At 42.3% G+C, this 27,415-nt stretch overlaps 3 protein-coding genes across 3 annotated transcripts; all 3 read left to right on the top strand.

The window, feature by feature from the left end:
- Positions 1 to 1,238: 1,238 nt before the first annotated feature.
- Positions 1,239 to 5,420, top strand: LOC109640309 (bile salt-activated lipase-like). Its single transcript, XM_069514150.1, has 11 exons — positions 1,239 to 1,381; positions 1,484 to 1,631; positions 1,829 to 1,948; positions 2,028 to 2,225; positions 2,315 to 2,445; positions 2,863 to 2,970; positions 3,098 to 3,212; positions 4,054 to 4,240; positions 4,335 to 4,538; positions 4,813 to 5,022; positions 5,141 to 5,420. The coding sequence occupies exons 1-11, from the start codon at positions 1,319 to 1,321 to the stop codon at positions 5,325 to 5,327; spliced, it is 1,671 nt and encodes a 556-aa protein (XP_069370251.1). The 5' UTR covers positions 1,239 to 1,318; the 3' UTR covers positions 5,328 to 5,420.
- A 1,809-nt stretch (positions 5,421 to 7,229) lies between these two features.
- On the top strand, positions 7,230 to 11,755 carry LOC109640304 (bile salt-activated lipase-like). The gene is made up of 11 exons (XM_020104214.2): positions 7,230 to 7,292; positions 7,422 to 7,569; positions 7,709 to 7,828; positions 7,913 to 8,110; positions 8,194 to 8,324; positions 8,878 to 8,985; positions 9,140 to 9,254; positions 9,795 to 9,981; positions 10,103 to 10,306; positions 10,438 to 10,647; positions 10,745 to 11,755. The coding sequence occupies exons 1-11, from the start codon at positions 7,230 to 7,232 to the stop codon at positions 10,935 to 10,937; spliced, it is 1,677 nt and encodes a 558-aa protein (XP_019959773.2). The 3' UTR covers positions 10,938 to 11,755.
- A 253-nt stretch (positions 11,756 to 12,008) lies between these two features.
- LOC109640312 (cholesterol 7-desaturase nvd) lies at positions 12,009 to 17,215 on the top strand. Its single transcript, XM_020104224.2, has 7 exons — positions 12,009 to 12,455; positions 14,093 to 14,281; positions 14,682 to 14,860; positions 15,270 to 15,395; positions 15,560 to 15,679; positions 15,923 to 16,099; positions 16,265 to 17,215. The coding sequence occupies exons 1-7, from the start codon at positions 12,161 to 12,163 to the stop codon at positions 16,424 to 16,426; spliced, it is 1,248 nt and encodes a 415-aa protein (XP_019959783.1). The 5' UTR covers positions 12,009 to 12,160; the 3' UTR covers positions 16,427 to 17,215.
- The last annotated feature ends 10,200 nt before the right edge of the window (positions 17,216 to 27,415 follow it).

Genomic DNA, 27,415 nt, shown 5'->3' with positions numbered 1-27,415 from the left:
GTTGCAGCTGAACACCCCTCACCTCACCCTCTCCTTCCAAACATGAGAAAGAACCTGTGGTAGCTTCAGTTGTCATATGAACTCAAAAGGTGTTTAGTTTGTCCAGTCTGGACTAATGTAAAAACATGGCGGCCTCCGTAGAGAGGGTCCCCTCGAAGTAAATATAAAGTAATTAAATCTAAAGTATTTAAATATGAAGGGCCTTTTCTGGGGTAAAGGAAACTACAATTCATACAATTTAGATGAAACGAACTTGTGAAAACATCATGTTACCAAAAGTTCCCTTTCACCTAAAACACACTGGACCTTCAAAGCCACGACAAGCTCAAGAATCTGACAAATATCTCTTATGACAAGAAGGTTTGGAACATGCAGCTGTCCTCTGTCATGTCTGTGATAACGGTCCTTCAACTGCTGCATGGTGAAAGAGTTGACATCGATTTCTCTGTCCTATGTGTACAAACACTACACATTTGATCAAACAGTTCAGCAGTTCTTCCAGTTCATAGTATACAAACAGTGTTGCACTTACGCAAGCAGTCCGAGCAGCATAATGCTACTGCCTGGACAGATCAGAATCAGAATCAGAATCAGAATACCTTTATTGTCCCACAAACGGGGACATTTCTTTGCCACAGCAGCAACAGGACAGTAGTGTTTTAAAAACAGTAACGCTTGTGAAAAATAAACAAGATCATTTAAAGGTAAGAAAATAGAATAGAAAGAATATACTCCTATTTACATATGAACATATTCAGTGTGCAATACATTTACAGAAAGACAGTGTGGCAGTGTATTTACTAGTGATAATAAATAATAAATATGGGTATTTATAAAAATTGTATGCAGATGTATGCTACTGGAAGCAGTGCTGATTGTAAAGTCTGACAGCAGCAGATGTGATATAGACCCCATGTTATGCGGGTTTAAATGGGTTTTGAAAGGTCCTGTATGATTATATGTTTTATATCCAGTATATAAGATAGATGCCCATCTTAATTTACTAAAGTTTTCTTTATTGTAGCAAAGACATTTATAGTCCAGGTTGGATTCCTGATGCAAAACTGCAAAAGTTGGAAAATCACTTCTCAAAGGTTATATCAGTTACCTTTCAAAATGGTTTTAATTTTATATTTTATTAAGGCAACGAAGTTAGAATCTGTTGTATCTCAGGTGCTGTTAGGAAAAGGTGGTTAAATATTATGTTATGTAACAGTGAAAAAAGTATCCGTCACACTGCACCGTGGTCAGATGTTCAGGGGAGGAGTCACCTTTATAAAAGTCCAGCCTGAAAACCAACCTGGTGATCACAGTCACGATGGCGAGGCTGGGGCTTTTGGTCGCTTTTGCTGTGTTCCTGGAGGTGGTCTCTGGGGCCTCTGTAAGTGCTTGACAAAAAAATATAACATCTGTTTAATTCAAGGATGCCAAATGTCATTCTGTGATTTTGATATTTCACAACTTTTTTGTGCTGAATCTCTAGCTTGGGGTAGTGAACACGGAGGGGGGGATGGTGCAGGGCGAGAACATTCGTCTTGGGTTCCGTCGTCACATGGACGTCTTCAGAGGGGTTCCTTTTGCTGACATCCCTGGAAGGTTTGAGAAGCCAAAGCGTCACCCTGGCTGGGACGGTGGGTGATTGTCTCTCTCACAAATCAAAAACCAACCAATTGAAAAGGTTTTATTGTTGCTTATTCAGGCAAATCTGTTCATTTTGTTGTATTATGGTAAATTAGTGTCATTGTTTTATCTGTTAACATAAATGAGCCTCAGTCAGCGCCTGAACTATATAATTATAAAACTTAAACGTGTGTATGTCTTTTATCAGGTATCTTAAAGGCCACTGAGTTCAGAAAGAGATGCCTTCAGTTAAAATTCTATATGACCCATACCAGAGGGAGTGAGGACTGTCTTTACTTAAACATCTGGGTTCCCCATGGCAGCACAGGTAAGCACAGAGAGAACCACAAAGTATTGTTCATGATAGATCAACATTGCAGCTGTCTCTGATTCTATTTGGTCTGTAGTCTCCACAGATCTGCCCGTCATGGTGTGGATCTATGGAGGAGGCTTCCTGACCGGAAGCTCGATGGGTTCTAAAATAGTAACCACCTATCTGTACAGCGGCCAGGAGATTGCAGACAGAGGAAATGTTATTGTGGTGACTTTGGGATACCGTGTGGGAACTCTGGGCTTCCTGAGCACTGGAGACTCGAGCTTGCCCGGTAGATGGCCGTTTGTTCTCTCACAACAGCCACAGAATCAATTAGATTTTGACCCCTGCCAACTATAATGACATTTTCCATCTTGTCAGGAAATTACGGTCTGTGGGACCAGCAGGCCGCCATCGCTTGGGTGCACAGGAACATCCGCTCATTTGGAGGAGACCCCGACAACGTCACCATCTTCGGAGAGTCTGCAGGTGCAGCTAGTGTTAGCTTCCAGGTGAGTTTTATTTACTAGACATGTAGCTCATTGAGTGTTTTGAAGTAGAAACACCTGAGAGGTTGAAAAACATGATGATAAAATCGTGAGCATTTCAAGAGACTTTGTGGGTCTTAAGCAAAAGGGACCAAGGGGGCCCGGCATCGAACAAATCTGAACCAAATGCACAGGACCATGGTCATGAAGCCCCCTTACCAGGCCCCGTGGCATGGAGTGTTGTAGTCTACCGTTCACAGCCAATCATAGAATTTAACAGAGCTGTCATTGCTGTAGATCAGCTGCTCTCGGGGGCCCCCCTCTCTTGAGGCACCCAGACCATTGTGTGCTTTCCATACCCTGTTGCAACACCCCTGAATAAAATGTGTAGTTTGTTTGTATAACTCTAACCTTTTTGTTTTTTTGTGTGTCTGCCCACAGACTCTCACTCCCCACAACAAAGGGTTGTTCAAGAGAGCCATCTCCCAGAGTGGAGTTGCCCTTTGCCCGTGGGCCATCAACAAGAACCCCCGCAAGTTTGCTGAGGAGGTACATCACAGATTCTCATAAAGGTTTCACTTCCTTGATTAGACTTGAACTCTCTTTATTAATAGTTATCAGGCTTTTACAGATTATCACTGTGTATTAAATGTAAATGGAACCCCCCCGCCCCCAGGTCGCTCTGAAGGTCAACTGCCCCACGGATGAAAATATGGCCGCTTGTTTGAAGATAGCCGATCCTGTGAAGCTAACGTTGGCCGGCCCTATCAGTCTGTCCAGCTCACCTGATAGTAAGCACTGCAGTCCACACAGTCACCTAGCTTACATTTACACTTTAGCCTACAGAGCTGCTTTTCTTTACCTGCAGGAGCTGTGTTTGTGTCTGAAGCAGTTTAACTGGACATAAAGAGAAATCTGATATGAAACGACTGCCTAAGGTCCAACTGAGAGTGAATAGAAATACACATTGTAGATAGATTACAAAGTGAGCAAATAGGCATATTTCTATCTCGCAGATGTGACATAAAGCAATCAATAGAATAGCCCCTAGTCACAAATTGGTCTCATAGAGCGTCACAAGGTTAAGAGTCCTCTTTATTGTCACACACACAGCATTCAACATGCAAACATGGGGAAATTTGACCTCTGTATTTAACCCTCCCGTGTGAACACATGGAACACACGGCAGCCATGAAGGCACACGGGGAGCACTTAGGGGGTTTGGTGCCTTGCTCAAGGGCACCTCGGCAGTGCCCAGGAGGTGAACTGGCACCTCTCCAACTTCTGTCCATGCTGAACCGGCCACCCTCTGGTTCCCAAGCCAAGTCTCTATGGACTGAGCTTCTGCAGAGCCACATGTGAGGGATTCCTCTTCCAGGACAGACAGAAGTGCAAGAGATGTCACGTGTAACTGAGAACATCAGCAAAATAACAGCATTTACAAAATTGATTAGAAGAAACAGTTTGTAACATAACGGAGAAAAGTCAATGTTTAAAGTATTTATACATGAGAAAATGTCTGACAGAGATAAAGGGAGCAGCAATGACAAATGAACGTTTAAACGACTAAATGTCAACAGCAGCTCTGTCAGATGTTAAGTAAGATGCCACTTGATATCTTGTCCCCGTTAGGCCCCATTGTAGAAAACCTGCTCCTGTCTCCTGTGATCGATGGCGACTTCCTGCCTGATGCGCCTCACAACCTGTTCCACAATGCCGCTGACATTGACTACATCGCTGGAATCAACGACATGGATGGACACCTCTTCACGAGTTTAGATGTTCCTTCAATCAACTTACCCCTGGTGGGCACTTCTGTGTGAGTTCAAGTCATGTGATCAGTGCGAAACATCAACTAGCATCACATGGCAGTGTTTTTATCAGACCTAACTTTCAAACATTCACATGTGCAGTGACGTTGTGAAGAGGCTTCTGGCTTCATACACCAAGGATAAGGGCCAGGCTGGTTCGGACATCGCCTTCTCCACGTACAACTCAACCTGGGGATCAAATCCCAGCAGGGAAACCATCAAGAGAACTGTGGTGGAGATTGGAACAGACTACATTTTCCTGGTTCCTACACAGGCTGCTCTCTACCTTCATGCTGCCAATGCCACGTGAGAAAAGGATCTTTCATTAGCTTTATCATTGTCATTATCATTGTTTCACCATATTGATTTAGAAGTTGGAGATTAAATTTTTCAGCGCCAAGGTGGCAAAGGTAGGAGGATAAATTTACATGGGCAAACAAGGCTTGTACAACTATATGTCTGTCATTTCTACCAGAACCGTGCATTGGCCCACAATTCTGGACTTTCTCTATTGTCTGAAACTATCTTGATTTAATAAGAATCCAGCTTTTAAAGAGCATCTTTTTTCTTTCTTTTAAAGAACTGGCCGTACCTACTCGTACTCATTCTCCCAGCCCAGCTATTTGGGCGGCATTGGCAGACCCTACCCCAAGTGGATGGGAGCCGACCATGCTGATGACCTGCAATATGTGTTCGGACTGCCTTTCAGCATGCATCTGTCATACTTGCCTCGCTACCGTGACGTCTCCGGCTACCTGATTGCCTACTGGACCAACTTCGCCAGAACTGGGTATAATTCTGCAGACACAATACACAGCAGAATCACAGATATTGAAGATAAATCAGTGACTGAAATAGAAAAACACAACTGCCGCAATTCAGTTGCTCTGTTTTTTTTGCTTCCACAGAGATCCCAACAAAGGAGAGCTAAGTGTGCCCGTCACCTGGCCCGAATTCACCATCACTGGACAGAAGTTCCTGGATATCAATTCCAAAACGAATAATGACTCTGTGGGACAGAAGATGAGAGAGCCTTACGTTCATTTCTGGACCAGCGTCCTGCCCAGCCTTCCCAAACCATCTAAGAATGAATAGCTTGTGTAATAACTGTGCACCTTTAGTGTAGAACCCATATATGTAAGGAATCATATCAGTACTGTTAATCATAAATCAATTGATTTGTTCAAATTATGTCTTGTTTTGTTTTATCCAATAATTTATTGTGCCTCAATGTAATGCTCAAAAAACTCACTTTGCATGTTTCCATTTGAAGTTTGTGTTTGTTTTAACTCAGCATCGAAAACAGACAGGACTCTATGATATTATAATGTTTTGGTGTTGATTTTATTTAATGTGCAGAACATTATCGTTGGTGCCCAAGTGTGGGTTAACCTCGTAATTTAAAATGAAAAACAAAACAAGAGTCTAAAGAAATAATCTTTGCTGGATTGTTCAACATAAAGCAAAGGAACTGAAAGGGGTCTAACTGAAAGAGTCCTTCTTGGTGTCACGTCTGGTGCAGGCTCTGCTCTAAGGTTGCCCCATGGGTGACCCTGCAGTGGAGGTCTGTAATGCAATTCAGTTAGTGAATGTACACAATCATGCATCATGGTGCCATAATATCCTTAACTAAGGCTCAATAATCCCCTTGAATTCAATCAAGCTGCACAAACTCATAGACATTAGCCCTTTAAATATATAAATATCAATATTCATGATATTGATTCATGATTCATGACAAGATTCATGATATAATAAAGTACTTCTGATTCTGATTTCCTCTGGAGATCTATGTCAAAACTCAATGTTAAACCAATGTCAGCAAAACGGAAGAAAAAAAAACCTTCCTATAAATCTGCACTTTTGTGCAAACTGGAAGTTATTGTGTTATCTAGCTAACAATCAAACAAGCTAACCAATATGGTGGTGATAATTCAGAATAGACCAGAGTCCATAATTTTAAATTGTATTATTTTATTATTTATTTCAAACGAGCCTATCAGAGATAATTATCATCACTTGCGGAGAGGCTGCGTTAATTAAACACAAAGTCATCAATGTAAATTGAAGCTTATCTTCCTCAGATGATGTTGGAAAGCTGCTTGTCAGCTCTGTCAGCTAAGGGTAGTCAGCTAACACAGCTAGCATTGGCCTACAAGTTCAAAAAGCACTTTCCTTCACAGTTCTCCTGGAATACTTTGCACATTGTGGAGATGGAGTGTGTGGATCTGTCATGGCAGGAAGGATTGAAAAGGATTTGGCTCTGGTCAAAAATATTGAAACACAAATACATTTTTCAGCCAACTGCAGCACCGTTGTGTGTGTTATTTTGGAAGTTTTTATCTAATCTCAAAATACGTTTTTTTTCAACAATCTGAGAAACACTCCATCTGCTTCTGTAAATCAACAACTCTTCAACTTTTGTACCAGTTTTGCAAAAACCAGTGAGCTTCCTCTCTTCCATGTGCTCAAGTTTTTTCAATATATGTACATCTACAATGTATATGCTCTTTGTGTGCATGCCATATTTTAATAATTGTATTTCAGTCATTCAAGAAAGTGTGACAGTGAACTTGAAAAAAGCTAAATATTGTCCCCTCCTAATTAAATACTAGCAACTCTATTTACATTTTGCATAAAGTGAGTGTCTGTGCATCATTTTTAAACTTTCCAAAACAATTAAACTTGTATGGCCGTTCAATAAATAATTCTCAAAACACCATAATGCACCCCCCAAATCCATGTGAATAGACAATAAATTCCATCAGTTCATATGAGTTTTGTGAAACGTACAACATGAAAACACTGGAAGGGTTTTATAACTTGATTCTCTTGTCGTTTTGCACAGTTTTTACTATGCTGCTTCCCACCAGAGGTCAGAGGTTGCATAACATGGGTAAACATCTGTATTCATAAGTAAACCTCTTGTAATGGGGGGGTGGGGTGTCTATGTGTATATAAGCACGTGGAGAGGCATCTGCTGGTTTCTGGACAGCCATGGAGAAAGTGAAGATTCTGTTGGCAGTTGTTCTGTCCCTGGGAACGGCCTCTGCAGCCTCTGTAAGTCAAATCATGATCAGAATCTGCAAAAATGTGAAATTCACCAGGAGTGCAAACAGTCCTGACACTTTATGTTGTTTGTTATACCATCAGTGAATGTGAATGCTTTTCTTTTTACTGTGTCTGCAGCTGGGGGTCGTGCAGACAGAGGGTGGCAGCGTTCAGGGAAAAAATATTCCCCTCCGTCTTTTCCGCTCTGTTGACGTTTTCAAGGGAATTCCCTTTGCTGCCAAACCTGGAACCTTTGAGAAGCCCAACCCTCACCCTGGCTGGGACGGTGTGTTCAAACCTGATCCGAACAGCACAGAGCAGCACACACCAGTTTTTGATGTAGAAGCGAATACATTTTACTTTATGCTGTAAAAATCACCCTTTTAACACTGAGAAGGAGCAATGACAATGCTTTTCCTCCATAGGTGTTCTGAAGGCAACTAAGTTTGCCGACAGATGTCTCCAGATCAGCATGCTCCAGACTTCGAGTTTCGGTAGTGAGGACTGTCTGTACCTCAACATCTGGGTTCCTCATGGCAGACAGGGTACCTTCTTTATGTTTCACCACATCACCACTAAAAACACTGATACAGTAGAAGAGTTTCTAATTGCTTCTTGTTCTCCTGCAGTGTCATCCAACCTCCCAGTGATGATTTGGTTTTATGGAGGTGGCTTCATGGTCGGTGGCTCAATGGGGCCTAACTTTCTGAACAATTATCTGTACAGTGGTCAGGAAATTGCAGACAAGGGGGATGTTATCGTGGTGTCGGTGGGATACCGTGTGGGAACTTTGGGCTTCCTCAGCACAGGCGACTCCAATCTACCTGGTGAGCACGATTAACAAGGAGTGATTGAAACAAAATACATTGTGTTGGAGAATTAATGTTAGTTTGATTTCTCACCATGACAGGGAACTACGGTCTGTGGGACCAGCACGCCGCCATCGCCTGGGTGCACAGGAACATCCGTTCATTTGGAGGAGACCCTGACAACGTCACCATCTTCGGAGAGTCAGCAGGTGGCGCCAGTGTTAACTTCCAGGTGAGAGGCTTTGGAGAAAAAATCTTTCTCATCCAGAAAACATTTGCAACATTTTCTTGTCAGTTCATAAATCACTTCAGGATATGTGACCATAAAGAAGCAAAGGTTGCAATGTAGCGGAAAATGCATTTTATATATTTCTTCACCCTGAACGAAAGCATGTATTAATATTTAAGTAACCTTTAACCGACCATATCTGTACAGCTGCCATTTTGATGTCAAGGTTGAAGCTCATCACAGAATCATGTTGAAATCCAGGTTTATAAGTTATAAACACAGAATCTGAATCTGATGTGTTTTCATTTCACTGATTCTGAACTGATCAGCAAAAATGGATACTTGATATGTTAATAAAATGTACACATTAATACAAATCTGTATGTAAACTGGATGTGCATGTGGATGTGTCTTCATTCTTTTCCATCATATGTGACCAGTTGATGGCCCTAAACAACTATTTCATGTATTTTTTTTTCTGATGAGCAAGACAAGTCGTCAATGAACAAAACTACAAAAAGTAATTTTGATGCTGTTTGCATGTGTTCCTACACAGATGCTCTCCCCCCACAACAAAGGGCTGTTCAACAGAGCCATCTCCCAGAGTGGTGTTGCCCTCTGCCCCTGGGCTCTCAACAGGAACCCACGAAAGATCACAGAGGAGGTACGTCACCATCAGATCATCATGGAGGACATCATTGGTTTTTGGATTGCAGCGATACAAACATTACGTTTTAGAGTCCTGAGTTTTAATAAAAATGAAGAACGAATCTTACTAGTCACCTTGCAACATGGCTTGATTACATGTATGTGCTCAGGTTGCTGTGAAGGTCGGCTGCCCCACTGACGACAGGATGGTGGAGTGTCTGAAATCAACTGATGCTGCGACTCTCTGCATGGCTTCTCCTCTCATCCAACCGGGCTCCCCAGACCGTGAGCGTCATTCCTCCACATCCACAAATCCTGTTTCAAACAGGAGGCAGTGAAATTATGAGCCCAGGAAAGAGTCACATACACAGAGTGATCTTTTTCTTTTTACCTCCATCAAAGAGACTGCTTACACAAAACAACTGAAGAGATATTCTCAGAACTTGAAGGAGGGATGTGGTACGGGTCAGGAAATAACTATAGATCCACAAAAAACATTTAGGACATTGATTAACATTTTGCACTGTTTTCCCAGAGAATAATTTAGAGACATTGATCCAACTACAAACTAATTTCTTTCAGCTGTAATCATTAAGTGGTTTCTTAAAATAAATGTCTGTTGATGTCTGCCCAGGCCCAACAGTCCTCCCATATCAAATCAAATCAAGCAGGACCAAATTTTCACACATTCATAGAAATAAATCTCTTAAAAGTTCCGCCTGTGCCTTTTTAAAATGAGCGCTGCCAAAAAAACAAGAGAAACCAATAAAAACACACACGTTAGATGCCACTTCATGATTAGATATCTGTTTCAATCCTTCTCAGATCCTGGTGTGGAGAACCTGCTTCTGTCTCCTGTCGTCGATGGCGACTTCCTCCCTGATCAGCCCAGCAACCTGTTCCAGAACGCAGCCGACATAGACTACCTTGCGGGGGTCAATAACATGGACGGTCACCTCTTCACCTCAAATGATATTCCCTCCCTTGGCAACAAGAATCAAGACACTCCAGTGTGAGGCAAATTTGTCCTCATTTTTTTTCAGGCGCTCCTATCGCGGTAAAATTTAAATCATGACAGGTCGGAGCCTCCACAGTCCTTTGACTAACTGAGCCCACGGTTATTTTCTCTGCAGAGAAGACGTAAGGCGTCTCCTTGCTGCTTATACCAAAGAGAAGGGGCAAGCTGGTTTGGACGTTGCCTTCAGTGAATATTCCTCCAACTGGGGGTCAGACCCCAGCCAGGAGACCATCAAGAGAACTGCAGTGGACATTGGGACTGATTACATCTTCCTCGTTGCCATTCAGACCGCCATTTACCTGCATGTTGCTAACGCCAGGTGAAAACCAAGGGTTACAGTCCTGCTTAATATAACATGACAAAATAATTAGTTTATGTTGTGTTTTCTTTTGTGACTGGCATCTTCAGATTGATGATGATGACGAAACATGTTGTGATGGTGTTTGACAGGTCTGGCCGCACCTTCTCCTACCTGCTCTCTGAGCCCAGTTTGATGGCCGGGCCAGGCAAACCCTACAATGACTGGGTGGGAGCCGACCACGCTGACGACTTGCAGTTCGTGTTTGGCAAACCCTTCACCACGCAGAGCGCTTACGGAGACCGACACAGAGACGTGTCTGGCTACATGATCGCATACTGGACTAACTTTGCCAGAACTGGGTAAAAAAACACGGGACATGCTTGTGCAGAAACTCTCATAACTTAGAGACGGTTTTACAAAACTTCACATCAAAAACTTTTAATATTGTTTTTACAGAAACCCCAACAAAGGAAACCTGGTGGTGCCTGTGATCTGGCCTGAATGTACCAGTAATGGATACCAGTTCCTGGACATCAATTCTAAAATGAACGAGAGCTCCACTGGACAGGAAATGAGGTCACGCTTTGTGCGCCTGTGGCTCAGCACCCTTCCCGGCCTTCCATCTTATCATCACACAGATGCTCTGTGATGCATTTCAAGCTCAATTAAGACAATTGTACTAATAACAGAGTCCTTACAATAAATTTTATGTGAGGAAAAACATGTTCCGTGGCTTTTGATGTAGTTAGCCCAGACTAAAGTGGAAGCCGTAAACACCATCAGGAGAAAATACAGTACTATGTAAACCATATAACTTGTTTTTATGTTAATATAATAAATGAAAACAAGGCCAGAAAATGTTATATAAAACGTTTGCAGTGTTATTCCTGTTTGTAAGTCTTATTTTCATGTTGCAGATAATTGAATACACAGTTGTGACCAATGTGAATCTAATGTTTCTCCATGCATAATTATATATGATATGAAAAACATTATTTCTTTATAAATATGTACATTAAACACGTACAAAATTTGCAACGCATTAATCACAAAGACCAGTAGAGGGAGCATTCAGAATATGAATCTGTTCCACTCAGGCCACAGTTGTGTCTGTATGTTCTGAATCTTCACAGTGCAGAACAACTATGATGCACAGTTATTAGTTATTATTATTATTATTAGACAACTATTATTAGAATTAATCAAGTTCCTTTTCTATTTTAACCATTTTTTTCTTGTTGTGCATCACTTTGTACTTTGTATTAAAAAGTACTCTATAAATAAATGTATTATTATCATTATCATTAATGCACTGTATGGACAAAAGTATAGGGACAGCCCAGTTCCAGGTCTTTGTGTCGCAGGTTTGTCTATATCAGTCTTCATAGTGCAGGTCAGGACTATAATGATGCACATTAGTACAAAAGTACATAAATCATAAATACATCTACTACAGTTATTATTAATGCAATGATATTTCAGAGGGTTGTTGTTTGTGACAGCAGTTTGATTGAAGGCGCGTCACAGTGTGAACTTGACACCATCACACACACCCACATCTTTACAGACAAATATTCACAGTTTGATGTGGAAGAACCAAACTACAGGAGCATCAAACCTGCAGCTGGAGGTTTAAAATAACATTTGTCAGTCACTTGAGCTGGAGGCCTCATGTGGACCATATTTTAAACTATGAATCACTGTATGAATTTCATAACTTTGCCTTAGGGAATAGCTTGCTGTCAGATAATGGGCGTAGCTTGAATAAATGTCATGTCTCCAGGAAACTTCATAACCAAACTCATCCTCTGACCCTGCACCAGTGAGCAGACCTTGAAGGAGCCTCCTGTTGGACTCTTCTCCGGGGACCTCATGTGGCGGCTCGATGCTCAGGCCCGGACTGCGGTCCTCTGCATCATCGCCGGGTTCTTCATCTACACCGTGTGGCGGCTCTACCGGCTGCTCTTCTGCCCCCTGGTGCGGCTCAAGACCCTGGAAGATGTGGGATACTTCGCCGAGGACGGACGCTCCAAAGCCCGGGCGGCGAACGAGGTGCGCCGCAGGAGGAAGATCGGTGACCTGCCTCCGGTTTATCCGAACGGATGGTACCGAGTCCTGGACACATCCATGCTGAAGAGGGGCCAGGTCAAAAATGTCACGGTTCTAGGTATGGAAATAATATATAATAAATACAACAGTTAATTATAGAATGTTAAACTGTGCTCAAGTTACAAACTTTTCTCAGCAGATGTGCAAACATACACTGGGTCACTTCATTAATCAGTACTTTTATCACTTACTATCAGTTACTGACTGTATTTAGATACTGACTCAATTACTGAATACAGTCAGTTACTATCTGAGAGTATTCAGTAGCTGCAGTAACTGCATGGGTCAGTATGCAGTAATTGAGTCTATTCAGTAACTGAGATGAATCGTGTAACTTTATTAAGTACTAGTATGCAGTAACTTTATACAGTAACTTGGAGTAACTGGGCCAGGAACTCTATTCAGTTACTGAGAGTATTCAGTATGCAGTAACTGAGTTTATTGAGTAACTAGCTGTATTCAGAGTAACTGAGAGTATTGAGTAACTGAGAGTATTCAGTATCTAGCCCAAATGTTAAATCATTGCAGACTTTGCAGTTAGAGACTGGATTAAAATGGATTGCAAATATTTTGACTTTTTTTTTTCATGTCAAAGATGGACACAAAAACAGAAAAACACAAAATCTCCCTGGTGTTCAATCACACCTCCTACAATATAGAGACACAAGTAATCGATTTCTTTATTGACACACAACCATTAAACAACTTTTCCTGGGAATTCATGGGTTCTCTGCTTTTTCAGTTTCATGCTATGTTAAATGTTTGAGTTCCCCTGGTCTCTATTGTCTCATAGTTTCCAGGAAAGATGAGACCAGTTCAGTTGACAAAGTAGTTGCAACACATGGCAAACACAACAGAACAAAGCCTCATTCTAAGAGCTTATAAACACTCACGACTGCCATTGTCGTTTAACCTGAAGGTGTCATGGAGGCGAATGTTGTGGTTACTGATAAAAACTCAGTGGCGGATATAGAATTTCACTAAATGGAGGGGGGGTCATAAAGGGGCCACAATTGACACAAAGGGGCCAATCATATGTCCAACACGATCCATGATCGAGTGTTGAGGACATTTTACCACAAACTCTACATTTTGCCACAAGCTCTTCAGACTCAATATTTATGAGCCGTGTGATGCAGTGTGACGCTCTCTGCACCACTGTCACCCGACCCGCACTAATCTGGGAGCCCTCCTCGCACTGTGGGTCAGCTAAATGTCAAGCAAAGACAGTGGGTACAGAAAGTGAACACCTCCAGATGTGATCTTCAGGTTCGATTTCCACACTCACCACGCACACTGGTCTGAGATCTACTGTAGATGTAATCGATCCCCGGAGTGACTTTAAATATGTGCTGCTTATTCTGGAACGTCTACAGACAGAAGGATACGGGTGTTAAAGTAGACGATTTCTGAGTAAACCCACTATAAATAGAATTTAAAGATGTCTGACATTTTGGCTCATATTTATTTAGCCTATGCATTACAGTAAACATGTTCCACCACGTACTTTTTTTCCTACTTGACTTTCCTTTCCTCCCATTTGTTCTTGCCTTTTTCTTTTTTTCCTTTTTTGTCCAATAATAAATAAATCCCAAATAGAGCACTGCTGTCCTGCTCCAAGTAACTGGAATATGTTGCACAGATTCCTGCAGAATTAGGTTAACAACCTGACGTTGTTGTAATGATGTCTCGTAGGTGAGCAGGTGGCAGTGTTTCGGGGCGAGGACGGGAAGGCCTACGTGTTGGATGCCTACTGCCCTCACCTGGGGGCCAACCTGGCTGTGGGAGGACAGGTGGTGGGAAACTGCATAAAGTGCCCATTTCACGGGTGGCAGTTTGCTGGGAATGATGGGAAGTGTGTGAAGATCCCCTACGCAGAGAAAGGTACGAACCGAACCGACAAATCTCTCACACATTCACTATCTGAAAAACATGTAAAGCAGAAACAAAAGAAAAAATTGAGGTGGAACATGAAGATTAATGGATTGGCCTTTCAGAGACATGTATGCCGATATGAAATCTTTTATTTTACAGAATAACAATGCAGAGGATTTGTGTATTTAGGTTAATATTTTCTGTAAAAACATGTAATTGTTTTTAGTTGTTTATCATAATTATAATGATTTAAATGTAAAATATCAAGCTTCAGTTACATTGGTGGAAAATTGTTCATCTTCTGGGTAGCATGAATAGACTCAGTAAGATAACTGAGTGATGATTAAATATTACAGCATCACTGACTGTAGAGACGATGAATCATCTTCAGGTTTCATTTGTCTTTCAGTGCCAAATTTTGCGAAGGTGCGCAGCTGGCCAAGCTGTGAGGTCAACGGCCACATCATGGTTTGGTTTCACTGTGACGGAGAGGACCCTGAGTGGACTGTCCCGGAGAAGAAAGAGATCACAAAGGGAGAATGGGTCTACCGGGGTCGAACCGAACACTTTATCAACGCTCACATACAAGTAGGTGGATGCGCAAGTTTGTTAAGAAGGTAAAACATTTTTCTTTTAGTCCTGTTAGGAAGTGTAGGTTACATGCGGGAGCCAGATTCCAATCAAGGAATTTCATATTTGGATCTGTTGTTGGAACCATGGCAGTTTTAGCAACGTGTTGAGAAATATGAACATACATGAGTGTGGTAAGCAATATCTAAAATGAGATTTGTTCAGTTCATAGTCTGGTCCGTATCCCAACCATTAACATGAAGGAGGCAGTTTTATGAGCTAAATTGCAGCCAGCCACCAAGTGGCGATAGAGATGCTTTGGCTTCACTTTTAGGGAGCTGCCATCTTTACATACAGTCAACGGTTTTGATGCTTGTCTTTCAATCCAGTCACGGTGGTGTCTCATGCCGTCTTCTCCTCACAACAGGAGATTCCTGAAAACGCAGGAGACTTTGCTCACCTCAATTACCTGCACACTCCGGGCATCATCAGCGGCAACGATCTGCGCCACACCAACAGCCAAATCTTTAAATTTCTCCAACATGAGTGGAAGGTAAGACTCTTGATCTTTGATTTATTCTGAGAGGATGAAGTAATTACCTCAATGAGGTAATGTTTTCACCCCTGCAGCATTATGCAAAAACGACAGAACAGATGTCCACAAAACTTGGTGTGTGTGTGTGTGTGTGTGTGTGTGTGTGTGTTCCTTTTTTCTAGGCTTACTGGGAACCGCAGTCAGAGCCCAACAAGCACTGTGCTAAGATGTACTTGAAACACAGTTTGATTCTGTTTGGACGCCACTGCTCTCTGGGGGATATTCATGTTGTGGCCTCACAGGTACGCTAACGTTAGTGCATGATGAACGGTGATTGACAGAAAAATAATCGAATCAATAATTAATAATTCCATTGAAAATAGAATTTAAAAGGTTATCACGGTTTGAGATTAAGAAAAAACTCAAATCTTTTGCCTTGTGAACACGATATCTTAAGAACACCTTGAGAGAATCCTTATCACTCATTTTTTCTGCTGTAGAAGAAACCACAGAATGAAATGAGCACGCGTCTGTTTGTGTTTCAGCTCGGTCCAGGACTGGTGTTACTAGATTTTGAGCAACTTTTGATTGGCCGGGGTACGATCATACAATGCGTGACACCAGTGGAGCCTCTGCTGCAACACGTCACTCACACCATCTATTACCAGTCGAATGTCTTACCTCTGATCCCCAAAATCATCCTGGCAGGAGAGAGCGTTCAGGTACTGCACACACAAACCCGAATCACCTTTATATTGTCTTTTACTGTCTGTGATGAAGCAACGTCTTAATATCTAAACATATCGTGTCACAATATCAATCAATTATCACAGAAGTTATACATTTTATAGTCTAGTGATCGTCTCCTGTTTTCTATTTGTTCCTAGTTTGAGCGAGATTTGATGATCTGGAACAATAAGAAGTACGTCTCCAAGCCTCTGATTGTGAAGGAAGACTCAGCCATCCAGAAGCACAGGCGCTGGTTCAGTCAGTTCTACAGCGAGGAAAGCCCGCGGCTGCAACACCAGCACGACACTCTTGATTTTTGACCTGTCTGGACTGCAGGAGAGATCATCAACCGGATGTCTCCATAGAATCCACAATTTATTTTATATGTCACGTATTTAAGGAGAAAAGGTGACCTGACTTCTTTGCTGCAGGGGTTTTGTCTTTATTTACATTTCATGAAACTGTCCTTTTTATTGTTTCTTGTGTTTTTTCCAGCCTGTGTGTATTCAAGGGCCTGAAATATATTTGATTAAGTGACTGGATTGAAATTTGTAAGTTAACAATACTGAGAATGCCATAATTGCCTTGTTGTCCATAAAATGTCCAAACAAATCAAGAGCGACACACTTTCATGATTTTGTCCCTACCAAAAATGTCCTTTACCCTGGTGTGTGTGCAGAAGCCTGTCTCCCCATGAGAACATAGCTGTGTCCCCCTCTGTGGGCTGCTTAGACTTTGAATGCCAAACATATCTTAAGACATTTTAGAGGGAGTCAAACATGCTCCGAGACAGTATCTGGAAACTTTCTGGAGCCTGTCGTTTTGTATTACTTGGTATGGGGTGAAGGGATTAAACTTTTTTTTTTTAATTCTTTTGATACGTAATAATTTGCTTCCTGTCTTACGCACAGTCATGACTTTGTGCTCCCCTCACTGCTCTAGCTGATCTGTAAGGGATTCAGATGTATTTAATTATCATATTGTACGTTTTCTTGCTTTACCGGTGCATGTGAATGAATAGATGTTTCTTAGAATTATTTAAAATGTGCTTCAGACTCTGTATAAATTGATAAAATATGTCCTTTAAAAGAATAAAAGGGTGAACTGAGTATGGAAATCATTGACTGTTCTGTTCTGAACATTTAATTATGCTGCCTTTTCGTACGATTGTCCAGATCAGTTTTTTTCAGCATTGCGTTAGTCAGTCACATTATCTGACGTGAGCAGTAATCACAAATCACAAACATTTCTGCTGCGTCTTGAGATGAATGACTTCATGGAGTTGAATCAAAACTGAGAGGGAAAATGTTGAATCACCTTGTTTTGAGGATGCAATACATGCAATGTGTTATCTGACTAGCAACATGAAGACACAAGTAGCGATGATGAGGTAAGAAGAACACATTTCTGCTGTGTCTCATGTTGAATTACCTCATGGACGAAGTTGACTTACAACTGAATGGGGAAATGTCGAATGACTGTGTGCTGAGCTTAAGGTTGTGTAAGAACCACAAACCAGGTTTGGTAATATGTTTGATTGCCTGTTTCTGTGGGAGGAATGATATCCTCTGCATGTCTTCTAGGACAAATTGACATATAGGTCAACAATTACACACATGTTCTAGAGAAAGCTCAGTGTGTTGTTCCTGTTTTTGATACATTAACCTACAATTATTTCACAATACCATTAATACTACAATAATCTGTGATGTGTCAGCTGGAGGTCAAACCTTATAGTGTGAGAAATACACGGATGCCATTTTCCTGTGACATCAGGCGGCAGGTGGGAAGCTCAAATGCTGTTATGGACAATGTGATCCAGGTGTATTAGTCGCTTTGTTTGGTTGTACAGCGCCATCCTGTGGCCAGAAGCTGCTCAGCAACCGCCAGTTGAATTTAGTACAATGCGAACATTGAATTTAGTAAAACTGCAGATATAGTGTAAGGCCATTGCTTGATTGGTGATTAATGTCTATTTTACCAGTTGATGGTATCTGTGGTATTTGAGCCATATGAACCCCTCACTGTACAGTGTGGGTTATCAATGACAGGTGATCAATGTGTTGAGGTACTGTTGGTTGTAATATTGACTATTTTTCTCCTTTCATGTGTTTTTCTTCTGGTTTTACTTTTGATTTTCTCCATTAGTTGTGTTGCCGCTTTACAGAGCATTAATCACAAAACACCACCAGAGGGTATATTTGGAACATAAGTCTGCTCAGGCTACAGGTTTGTCAATATAATCTTTGTGTTATGCGTCTAGTATAGTCGTCTCCAATTGGCTTCATTTGTCTTAAATATGACACAATTCAGAAAGTATTTTATTTACCCATTCCAGCTCTCCCTCAGACCCAAACATCCCACTGTCCCAAATCACGTTGACCCAAATCAGGACTGCTGTGAATAAGTGCATCCATGTACATGATATATTTAATCCTGCAGAATGTGTCTATCCCCCCTGAGCTGTCTTCAGACATTGCACAGTGGCTCAGCTCTGCACCACAGAAGTCTGGGAACAGCAGGGGGGGGCGTGCAGCCTCTCGCCTCATTTGAATCAGCCTAATTTGGAATTTCTCAAAATTCTATCTAGGGGTGCTGCCTCATCGGTTTACTCTTGAGTTGACCTTCCTGGCAGCCAGCCTGCTGCAATCTGAGCCCTGTAGGTCACCTAGACGTCAAGCCAAAGACAGTGGATACAGTAAGCAGATAGCTCCTGATGTAATGCCTGGGTGGGAACAAATTCAGTTTGCACACTTACCATTATACAGTTGCCAAAATATAAATCAAATGTCATTTAAAAGTCTCTCCTGTTTTCTCCTAGTTTGAGTGAGATTTAATGATCTGGAATAATAAGAAGTATGTCTCCAAGTCTCTTATTGTGAAAGAGGACTCAGCCACTCAGAAGCACAGGCGCTGGTTCAGTCAGTTCTACAGCGAGGAAAGCCTGCGGCTGCAACACCAGAGCGACGCTTTGGACTTTTGACCTCTCTGGAGTAGAGGAGCGATCAGCAGGGGAGATGTCAGGGTTGGCATAAAAGTTAATGGATTCTTCCTCGGCCCATGTTCTATCCACACATCATGTTCAAGTTTTTAGTTTTGCTTACAGATGATCAAATATACAAATAAACCAACAAACAGACAGGGGTGAAACCATAAAACCTCCTTGGTGGGGGAGCATAGGACGTTTGATAAATAATACTGATATTCCCCAGAACTGCCTTGTTGTGAAGCTGACGATTAGAGTTTGAAAATGTACATAATTTCATGTATACCTTTAACAAACATGTAGTTTTTCAGTTTTGAATTACTGTCACTTATTAGAAAACGATGCCATATGTTATTTCTGAGGGAATGTGAAGGAGAAGTGTCTGAAAGGCCTTCAGAGGTTGGAAAAGTTTCCAGGCAGAAAATTACAGAAACAGTATTCAACATTTCATCACTGACGAGTAGCAACCTTCAACACCTGGAACATCAGCCAGGTTCAGTGTGTTGAGCTCTCTCGGTCGCCGTACATTATTGTGTTTATGGACTTTGAATATGAGTTTTTTTCTGTTTTATTTTGGCAGTCACCACCGTCACTTCCTGTGTTTGTCTGCCTTCCCTTGACTTCCTGTTTACATTGCCCCGCCCTGCTGAGTCTCACCTGTGTCATTGTTCACCTGAGTGTCAGGTAATGTGTGTCCGTTAGTGTGTGCGTGTGTTCTGGACACCTCTGCCTCAAACTGCTTCACCGAACCAGTAAGTCTGATTAATGACGGTATAACAGAACTATTCTCATCACGTGGAGACATTTTGTCTCCTCGTCCTTGTGTCAGTTTTGACATGTGATTTTTTTCTGTCCGTACAAAGCTGCTGTATCAGTTTCTCTCTCACTCTATCTTCATCGGCATCAGAAAGTGTAAGTGTGTAAAATCAGAACGTGCAAACAAACTGGGCTCAGCCTCAGGTTCTGTAAAATGGCAGCTGTGTTTGTTGTCTCAAGTCACAGCTGATTATGACCTTCAGTTTGTGACTATGAAGAACCACTTCACCCGTTTGTCTTGTGCGTCTCTACACAGAAAAGAAACTTCTCTGAAACAGGAAACTCTTATAGTATTTTGTGCTACTGCAGTTTGTCACAGTATCACGTGGAAGTCATTGTCTCAGGATTATAAAGTACGACAACAATCACGTTAGCTGGTGGAAAATCCCCAAATATATTTAAAATGTTTATTTTACACTTGATATTAATACTTAAAGGTAAACACATGTTGAACGATCATCTTTAAATCAAAGCACCACTACAAAACGGTGTACACAATATATAGGGGACTATACCGTGATTAGTGAGTGATTTCTGATGCAGCTTTTGAAGTTTTCGGAAATGCCATAAACTTTGAGTGAACGAAAAAGTATTTGTTTCACGCTGCGGACCATGGTCCATTTCTTTACGGACAAACATTGTGGCTGTTGTGAACGCTTCTGTGCAGAGAACCTCCCGCTCTGTTGTGCATGTGTGAAATTCAAACTTCAGGTAAACTCCGAAACACAATTCTCTGGATTTTACCTGCAGGTAATGTTTGAAAACGGCTTTAGATTATCAGTTGGTCACAGCAGACAGAGAGGACACTTTCTAAAGCAATAAAATAGTATTTGTTGGACACCACAACATTTCTTATGAATAGCGCATGAACCCTGGTGCTCCTTCTCAATATTTGAAATATATTTTTTCGTAACTGGCCAATCTACAGATGTAATGTTTATTTAAATATGCAGATTAAATCCGCTGTGCTCTGATGTGTCTGCTCATGCATCTCTGATCTAGCACAAGCTTTCCATTGCACTAAATATGTTAGTGTGTTAAATTGAGCAGAGTAGTTAAATGTTCACCGTTCTACTTGGCCAGTGGCAGTTCTCTGAGGCACAGAGCATTGCTTCGTGCCCCTTATCTTTGAGTATGCTTATCTTATCTGGGTTCATGGTGGGAGAAAACTATGCTGCCTGTGTTCTGCTGAAGCATTACCTCATTCCATTTAAAGCAGATTTAAAGTATTGAGGAAAGGTGCTGACCTTGTGTTAATGTGTTGAACAGACAGGAAAAAAGAAAATCTCTGTGTATTGAAGCATGGCTGAAGGAGAAGACTTTGAAAGTTCGAAGGAAGCCATTGTTACGCAGGAAGAAAAACAGCTGCCGGGTGCTTTCAGAGCTCTAGACACAGCGAGGGGAGCAGAGAGGCGAGAGGATGAGAGCGACGCGGTCACACAGCCTCTGCTTCAGCACGAACACCAGGACAGCCGAGATGAGAATCTCACAGCAGACACGCAAACGGCGACAGATGTTGCTGACCCACAGACATCTGTTCCACACGAGCTGCAATTGGCAGGCGGGGATCAGAGCGGCTGCAGCGGAAGTGTCAGGAGCTTGTGCAGTGACAGCAGTCGACACGAGTGCCACATCTGCAGTGAGCAGTTTGACTCGCACACTTTGCTCAGATGTAACCACACACTGTGCCACCAATGCGTGGCTGGCATCATGAAGCGGGCCAAAGACCCGGGCAGACTGCAGTGCCCCTTCTGTCGGCAGACCACCCCGTTCCCACAGTGGGAGATCAGGAGACTTCAGGAGGAATTCTACAGCAACTGTGTCTACGAGGACACACCGGCCCTCGTCATCAGTCCTGGCCCTGAACCTCGGGTCGCTAACGCATCACCTTTATGCTGCTTCGCTCACACAGACGCGTGTGGAGGCTGTGTTTGCGCTTCCCGCCTTGTCGGTAGACTGAGGCTGATTCGACTTCCCTCTCACTGCTTCTCCGTCACTGCCCTCCTGCTGCTCTTCCTGGTGCTGCTGGGCTACTTCCTGTACATGTTTCTCCCTATTTTAGCACTATCCCATTTTTTTCATGGCTAAATTTCATCTCAGTTGTTTTACCTCTGGAAAAGATTTTAGAACTTTGTGTTTTCCCCACAGAGACCAGGTTCAGTTTCAGGGGAAATCCTTTTACCCCCTAACGAAGGTAGTCCTTTACAAAAGTACAGGAACCTGTTGGGTGGGGTCTGCAACGTTAAGCATGCCTGATTGGTCGAGTACTTTTGAATATGCTATGTTACTACAGCTTGTCTCCAATCACCAAATGCAGAATTTGAATCTCTGTCATGTGTACCTTTGTAGTATTACTCGATCTATATAACATAATTGTTGTTCTATAGTCCTCTGCATTAGCGCTGCCTGGTGGACTGGAGTGGAACAGCTTGTTGTCGCTAATTTGCTTAATCCCACCTGGTCTTTTGACCATGGTGGAAACGTAGGTGGTCTGAAGGAACTTTAAGTTTCTTTAAAAAAAGTTCCAGGTACTTTAGGTTGAAACCCAGAAAAAGTAAAGTGCTTTCCAGTTTTTTTTTTTAATAACCTCATTGATCATTCATTTCACGCAGCCTCGTCATTTCAGACACTGGAATGTAAGTTATCAGTTTCATAAATGCTTCTGTCAACCTCTGACTTTTGTTTTCTCTGAAGAATGTTTTGTGCCATGGTGAAACTAATGGAGGTTTGACTTTGGATCAAAAACTCTTTCTGGGTCTTGCATTGACCTACTTCTCACTAGAACAGCTTGGATGCTTTGTGCTGTTACTGCTGCGTATTCTTAGCAACAAAAACCAGCTTGATCTCCTTTCATTGTGCACATGACGAAGACTGGGCCCTACAAGTTCACCACTTATATCCATGTTGTTCTTTTAAAGACAATGAATTGAACACTAGAACGCTTCTTTCTTCGATTGTTGATGCACTTACGCCTTCATGTTTGTTATTATGTACATGTGCAATCAAATATATATATTTATACATACTGTATGTAAGTACTCATATAAGCATAATGATTATGTCTGCTGTGTAAAAATAAAATCAGGTATTCCAGGGAATTCTGGCATTCAATGATATGTATGTATACTCTGTGTATTATCAACTTAGGCACATTCCTGAATTTACTGTTACACACAGGTGTAAATATAGAAACAGTGATGAATTTTATTGCAAAATCATATTAGTGTGGATGTAGCCTATATGATGCATGTGCATGTGTGAATGCAAATATCCAATGCTCTCCAGTATCTGCATTATTCTCCACCTGGCCTCCTGGTGTAAAGTCTGTGGTGATCCAGGAGAATCCGATGTGAGAACAAACGGAAAACAAATATCTCTCTGTGAAAAAGCGCTGACACACTCGTAGAAGACACTGGCGAAGATGTCAAGAGAGTTTGTGGTGATAAGAGCTGACACCAGTGTGCTGCTGTTGTGGACGCGTCCGTGCAGGGAACCTCCCGCTGTGTTGTGTGTGTGAAAGACAAACTGTGGCTGAACTCTGCAGCCAATTCTCTGGATTTTACCCAGAGGTCGTGTCTGAAAGCAGCTTATGAGACTTCTGACAAACCCAGTAGGACCTTCCTGCCTTCAGCATCAAATGGCAGCCAGATATTTCCTTTTTTTTTAGCCTCCAGTTTTTCTTGGGAGAGAAAAACTATCTCTGAAGAATTTCTGCGTTCACAAAGTGCCTCGAAACACTGAAAATGAATAATGGATCCCGTAAAAAATCAAAACATCACAAAATGTTGTGTTTGACTTGTTCCTCGTTCACCTAGAGGCCAAAAAACATGACAAAGATTTATTTAAATAAAATTTCAATCATTGCTTCACTGGCTGTTTACTCATATTCCAAGGATGAAGTGAAGGCGACAGCCAAAACGTGGTTCTCATAAGTATAAAAAATACATTACTCACATTACTTAGAAAACTATATAAAAAATGCATGGATATCTTGCCTTGGGCAAACTGGTGTAGAGACAATAACACTTAACGCCCTCTGTTTCAACATGGTGAGCTGCGGAAGGAGAACATCATGTGAAAAGACAATTTGAAGCACTCGATGGAACACAGGCTGTACATATGTATACATACGTTGCATCTGTAGAACAGGATGGCGGGTCTTTAAATCCTGCGGAATTATGTACGACTGTTTTCCGCTCCGGAGTCCGTGGACTGTCGATGACTGAAACACAAATTTGGAATCTAGGCATCGCTCTCCAATGTGAAATGAAAAATGGATCCATATTGATCAGGCCTGCAGCCCCCCCCCCCCCAACAGGGCTCTGCAGGATGTTGGCGAGCAGAGATGGATTCTGGGATCCTGAAGACTCGCTGTGTTCTCTGCAGCACTAACGCTTCAGCATCGGGAAGAGCGAGCACTGAGGGGGCTCACACATCCATAATTTATGCGAGGACTTAACACTACATGAGAAACACATCAGATCGGCAGGCATCCATCTGGAGATGACTCATTGAGGCAATCCATTACGCAGACCCCATCAGCTCTGTTTATGTCGAGGCACTCGGCCTGTTTGGTTCCAAGGCTTCGATCAGAAACTGGGGGCTCCATGTCACCGGCGTCCGGCGATCGAACAGCTCCACTCACCGTGCTGCTCGATCGCTGTGTTAAAGGGACCCTCACACATCACTGATGGTGCGCTTCGTCACACCATTCCACATGCACACGTTACAGAGCAGAGCAAACGTGTTCGGGAAAAACACTTGCAAAAAGCAACACAAGGAGCCGAAGACACAGTGACTGTGTCATGCTAAGCGCTAAAGCATGTAGGAGTTGAAGTACTACAGGCTCTGTGTGTGTGTTCTCTCCACTGCGTGTTTCATACACGAGTAATCCTTCAGTTACACGTCTGACTGTTTAAAACGATTCAAACATGAAGTGAAATTACTTGAAGCCATTTTGTTTCTCAGAAATAAGACGAGTCCCCTTTGAGAGGACACTGATTGAATTTTAAGGTGATGGACTCCATACATTTTTGACATTAAAGCTTTTTACCAAATCAAATTCCCGTTTGTGTTGCCTCTGTATTTGTATGTTTACAAACGTGAAACCAAAGTGTCTCGATCGCCCCCTGGTGGCTGGTTTCAGTATGGGTAATAGACCTGGCTCCTCCATGTTAGTGGATGTGACTTGGACCAAACTAAAAAATACATGTTCCATAGATTTGTCCCAAAAATGGTTTCTGTCATCTTGTTTTGGTAAATTTGGTTTTGATTACGTAAGTTGGAAACTGACTTGATGAAATTTGAATATATTCAACCTTTGTCCTCATGTAGAAATATTCCAACCAAATGACTGAGATGTTATTAACTTGAACTACGCTGGTTTTAAAACGCACAGACACAAACTCACTTCTTGCAGAGGACTGTGTGGGTGGTGTATCAGTCTGTGTTGCTTCTGTGTGGGCGGCAACACAAAGCATGAACTCAAGATTGTGCCTGTGTGTGTGTGTGTGTGTGTGTGTGTGTGTGCTTCTGCTTGGATTAGCATGTATTAACTTAGGTTTAAAAGCCGATGATGATTTGTGTGTGATCTCCTGCATGTGCTTATTTGTGTGCGTCAGCCTTTACAGGACTCTGTGTTGTGCTGCCACAGCTGCAAACGTATGATATAATGGCTGCAGAGCCGATTGGTCCGGCTTTATTGATGTGTGAGTAGTCGATGAGTGGGCAGGAAGAGGAAGGCTTCATAACCTCGTTTAATAAGAGGCCTTCACACGGTCAGAGCCGACGATAAGTGGAGAGTTTTATACAAACTGGCTGTGGCAGTCACACCGATGCTGGAGGAGGGGGTTTCATCATTAAGTGCTCTGTTCAACACCGGTATTTGTTTCCTTCAGTGGATTGGTGGTGACAGGGACTTGTCTCGTTTGTGTAGGGTTTTGGAGGCAGCGTGTTTTTGTGATTCCTGAATGAAAAGACCTTTTTAATAATGGATGTGTCCGGACTGTGCTTCAGAGAGACGCTGTGTGCCGAGATCAATGGAGCCAACCACGTCTGACCAGTCACACAAACAACCCACAGCTTCCAAATCTCACCAATTCTGTCTTCTTGAAAAGTATAAAGACTCTTAAAATGATTTTCTTTCAAACTATAACATCGGCATGTTGTCCTCTATTGTTCTCCACATGGACTGTTGATCTGCAGGCAACAAAAACCTGCTGATGGGTCAAACTAGAAACAGAAAACTGAGGGTTTCGTGTCCATCTCTTAGAAATGATTTACATTTACATGGAATGAATCAGTAAGTGGACTGTTTTTAAAAGCTTTAAATATCTTTTCACTGTGGACTCAGGATCCACAAACGAAGTCACGTGAGCTGAACTAACCTGAAAGCGGAAATAATGATAATTTAGATGGAACAGTGATGCTGTTTTTCTCCCGCTTCCTCGAATAGCCCAAAGACAAACAGATTGAAGTGGAGGCTCAAACTTGATTGTAGGTGTGAACGGTTGTTTGACGAATCGGTGGTCTGTCCAACGTGAACTTCACCTCTCCCCCCAATGTCAGCAGGGACCAGCTCAACCTCAACCCTCAAAAAGAAATGATTGATCCAGCTCAGCCTCCTTTTAACAGTTAACATACATTCTGCTTGTCTCACGTTATGTAAAGAAAACTAATCATATTTGAGACGGACTCACTGTGGGAGCACACAGCCGGCAGCTGATGGATGTTGATTTCTTTCAGCCTTGTGATTAATTCATCAGCTCCCTGCAACACGGAGACACACCGCTGTGCTGTGTGATTTATAATTCAGAGCATCGTTCAATGATTTCACTCTGGCCTCTTTTTCATATCACCTTCTGTTTTCTTGTCCTCAAATGCAGGAAATCATTCATGTTAATACTTGTGACAAATGCACAACAACACTGGAGCCCCCCCCCCCCCCCCCCCCCCCCCCCCCCCCCCCCCCTCTCAGTGGAATGACTGACTGTTATAATTAATGACATTAAAATGATTGATTCACTCACATTGTGTTTTGTCCTGGAGGCAGGTTTGTTTAAAGTGAAGTATTTTGACATTCGCTGAATCAAGTCTTGCCACAGAAGATGCTCAGTGTAAAGAAGTCCTTTGTGTGTGTGTGTGTGTGTGTGTGTGTTGTTAAAAAAGACCTTGTTTCCTAGGTTACCAGTGGGGGGGTTGATTCTGCTCGTGTATCTGCAGAGATGCTGCTCTCAACTTCAAATCACCCAACATGCACATCATCATGTCTGACTGTGATTAATGAGCTGTCCAATGAGCTCGGTCCATTTTACTCGAACCAGACAAAACCTCTTCCAGTTTCACGGAGGAGTAACTCGCATCAGAGCGCGTGTCCATGGCTCAACTCTGACCTGAAACCCGTCAGGTTGGAATGAACACCCTCCTCTTCCATCTGCTCCTGTGCGATCAGGCTAATTCAGGGGAAACAACTAAATGTCACAAGCGTCTGCTCCTCATTTCAAACCAC

Source organism: Paralichthys olivaceus, chromosome 18, assembly GCF_024713975.1.
Source record: "Paralichthys olivaceus isolate ysfri-2021 chromosome 18, ASM2471397v2, whole genome shotgun sequence".
Lineage (NCBI taxonomy): Eukaryota > Metazoa > Chordata > Actinopteri > Pleuronectiformes > Paralichthyidae > Paralichthys > Paralichthys olivaceus.
The sequence above is the reverse complement of the archived record's forward strand: the minus strand, read 5'-3'. Positions and strand labels throughout refer to the sequence as shown.